The sequence below is a fragment of the Meleagris gallopavo genome, chromosome 14 (genome assembly GCF_000146605.3).
Source record: "Meleagris gallopavo isolate NT-WF06-2002-E0010 breed Aviagen turkey brand Nicholas breeding stock chromosome 14, Turkey_5.1, whole genome shotgun sequence".
Taxonomy (NCBI): Eukaryota; Metazoa; Chordata; class Aves; order Galliformes; family Phasianidae; genus Meleagris; species Meleagris gallopavo.
The window spans coordinates 11239928-11242567 of record NC_015024.2 but is presented as its reverse complement, the minus strand read 5'-3'; the positions used below and the strand labels follow the sequence as shown (position 1 = coordinate 11242567).

The 2640-nt window shown below is 64.1% G+C and overlaps 1 protein-coding gene across 1 annotated transcript in view; it reads right to left on the bottom strand.

Moving 5' to 3' along the window:
• Positions 1-2613, bottom strand: part of SLC6A8 (solute carrier family 6 member 8) — a 4223-nt gene extending 1610 nt beyond the window's left edge. Inside the window, exons 1-10 of the mRNA XM_010718610.3 lie at positions 2462-2613; positions 1900-2173; positions 1695-1827; positions 1412-1546; positions 1228-1331; positions 1025-1149; positions 841-953; positions 636-773; positions 94-196; positions 1-20 (exon numbers count right to left, since the gene is read on the bottom strand). Of these exons, the coding sequence (XP_010716912.1) occupies positions 1-20; positions 94-196; positions 636-773; positions 841-953; positions 1025-1149; positions 1228-1331; positions 1412-1546; positions 1695-1827; positions 1900-2173; positions 2462-2510 (1194 nt within the window). The 5' untranslated portion in view covers positions 2511-2613. The remainder of the gene's footprint in view (positions 21-93; positions 197-635; positions 774-840; positions 954-1024; positions 1150-1227; positions 1332-1411; positions 1547-1694; positions 1828-1899; positions 2174-2461) is intronic.
• Between the last annotated feature and the right edge of the window lie 27 nt (positions 2614-2640).

Sequence of the window (2640 nt, the reverse complement as noted above, 5' to 3'; positions counted from 1 at the left end):
GTCCATGAAGCGGTCAGCGCCTGCGGGGACAGGGACATCAGCGGGGTCCCACGGGTGCCCGTCCCCACATCCCTCCCCGTCCCATGGCCTCACCGTACACCCAGGCGATGACCACGCACTCCCAGAAGGCCTGCCACAGCAGCGTGATCCCGCTGGCTGAGTAGTTGTCAAACAGCTGGAACACGTACATGCCGCCCTGCGGGACAGCACAGCGTGTCACTGGGCTGTGCTGCGTGTCCCTGCTGCACGGGCACCCAAATGGCACGGGGACCCCAAGCACAGAGACCACAAATGTCACTGGCATTCCAAATGGCACGGGGACCCCCAATGGCACGGAGATCCCCCAGTGCCATAGGCACTTACAATGGCACAAACATCCTAAATGGCACAGACACCCCAAACGGTGTGGATTCTCTAAATGGCACGGAGAGCTCAATGTCACAGGCATCCCAAATGGCACAGACACCCCACACAGCACGGACACCCCGAATGTCACAAACACCCCCAACGCCAAGGGCACTCCAATGGCACACACCCCCAGATGGCACAGGCAGCCCACGCAGCCATAGGAGCTCCGGCCCCACACCATGGGAAGGCACAGCCAGGACCTGGCCCATGTCCCTGCGCGTCCCCACCTGTGTCACCATGGAGAGGTCGATGAGGCAGCAGACGAGGCAGCAGAGCGCGGCGGTGATCTCACGGCGCAGTGAGCCAGCCCCCGGCTGGGGGAACAGGTCCAGGATGCCCGTGATGAAACCCTCCACACCGACAAACTGCGGCATACAGCGGGGTCAGCAGAGGCACGGCGTCCTGTCCCCGTCCCCATCCCCACTGCCGTACCTGGCTGTCCAGTCCCAGCACCAGGAGCATGAAGAAGAAGAGCGTGGCCCACAGCGGGGACAGGGGCATCAGCGTCACGGCTTTGGGGTAGGCAATGAAGGCCAACCCGGGGCCTGCTGGGACAGTAGGGTGAGCGGTGCCATCCCCTATAGGATACACAGGGCCCGCAGCGCACACCACTCACCAGATTCGGCCACTTTGGAGATATCCACACCCTGCTCCGAAGCCATGAAGCCCAGCACAGAGAACACGACGAAACCGGCGAAGAAGCTGGTGGAGCTGTTGATGACGGCCAGGATGTAGGCGTCCCTGTGGGCACAGCGGGTTATGGGCTGCTGTGGGGGCTCTGCGGGGCTCTGCGGGGTCCCAGCGGCGGCGTAGCCCTACCTGTAGCAGTTGTTGTGGAAGCGGTTGTAGCTGCCCAGCGCCGTCAGCGCTCCCAACCCAATGGCGTAAGAGAAGAAGATCTGAGTGCCGGCATCGATCCAGACCTGGGGCACGGGGATGGCGCTGGGATTTTAGGGGCACCGTGTGTCCCTCCCCGTGGCCTCACTGCCACCCCTGCCCTCACCTGTGCCTCAGCCAGCTTGGACCAGTCGGGCTTCAGGTAGTAGACGATGCCGCCCAGCGCTCCGGGCAGCGTCACGCCGTGCACCAGCAGCAGGATGAGGACCACGTAAGGGAACAGCGCCGTGAAGTAGACAATCTGCGGATGGGGTACTGGTCAGACCCCCGTGGGGCAGGGGGTGCTATGGGGCGGGATGCCCCGTGCCACATGCGTCCCCATCAGGGCCGGGGCTTGGACATCCCCAAGCACGGGTGGCACCTCCCGTACAGATGTGGGACCACGTTACCTTCCCGGTTGACTTGACGCCCTTCCAGATGCAGAAGTAGACGATGATCCAGGTGGTGACCAGGCACAGGATCATCTGCCAGTTCATCTCCCCTGGCTCGCTCAGGTCCCCCGACAGCCGCAGCACTTTGTTCCTGCACGGCGGGGTGGCACTGAGCACCTGCACATCCCCGTCCCCTCCGCCCCCGCGCCGTCCCAGCACTCACTCCCAGAACTCGATGACAGGTGAGCGCTTATCGGCCATGTCGACGCAGCTGACGTTGAGGGCGGTGACGGCGGCGCTGGCGTTGGCACTGGCGTTGCGGCACAGCTCCAGGTGGAAGAACTCTGTGCACCGCTCTGTGTTCCACGCGTGGCCGCAGGTGGCCCAGGGCAGCGTGTCGGTCAGCGAGTGCACCAGGTAGAAGAGCCCCCACACCAGGATCATGATGTAGTAGGAGTTACAGAAGAAGACGATAACCATGGAGGCCAAGCCCAGACCTGAAACAGCGACAGTGGGGTTGGCACGGGACTCCGCGCGCCCACGGTGAGCCAGGGGGACAGGATGTGGGATGACGGCGGGGACGGGATGTGTAGAAGTGGGATGATGGGTGAGGGATGGCACGGGGTCGGCCATGGGCACAGTGGGGACTCGTGGCTCTCGGGGACGGTAACGGGAAGCTGCAGGGCAGGGCAGGGAGCTGCCATCCTTGGCTGCGGGACACGGGGCGTGGGCATGGAGCTGCAGGGGCCCCGCACAGGGCACCGAGGGGAGGGAACGGTGAACACCTTTGAAGAGCGGAGCAATATTCCATGCGGCGATGCCCCCCTGCTTCATGAACTGCCCCAGGGCCACCTCCAGGAAGAAGACGGGGATGCCGCCCACGAAGACGATGAGCAGATAGGGGATGAGGAAGACGCCTGGGGGCGGGGGGCAGACATTCAGGGTACGGCTCAGCCGTGCCGTC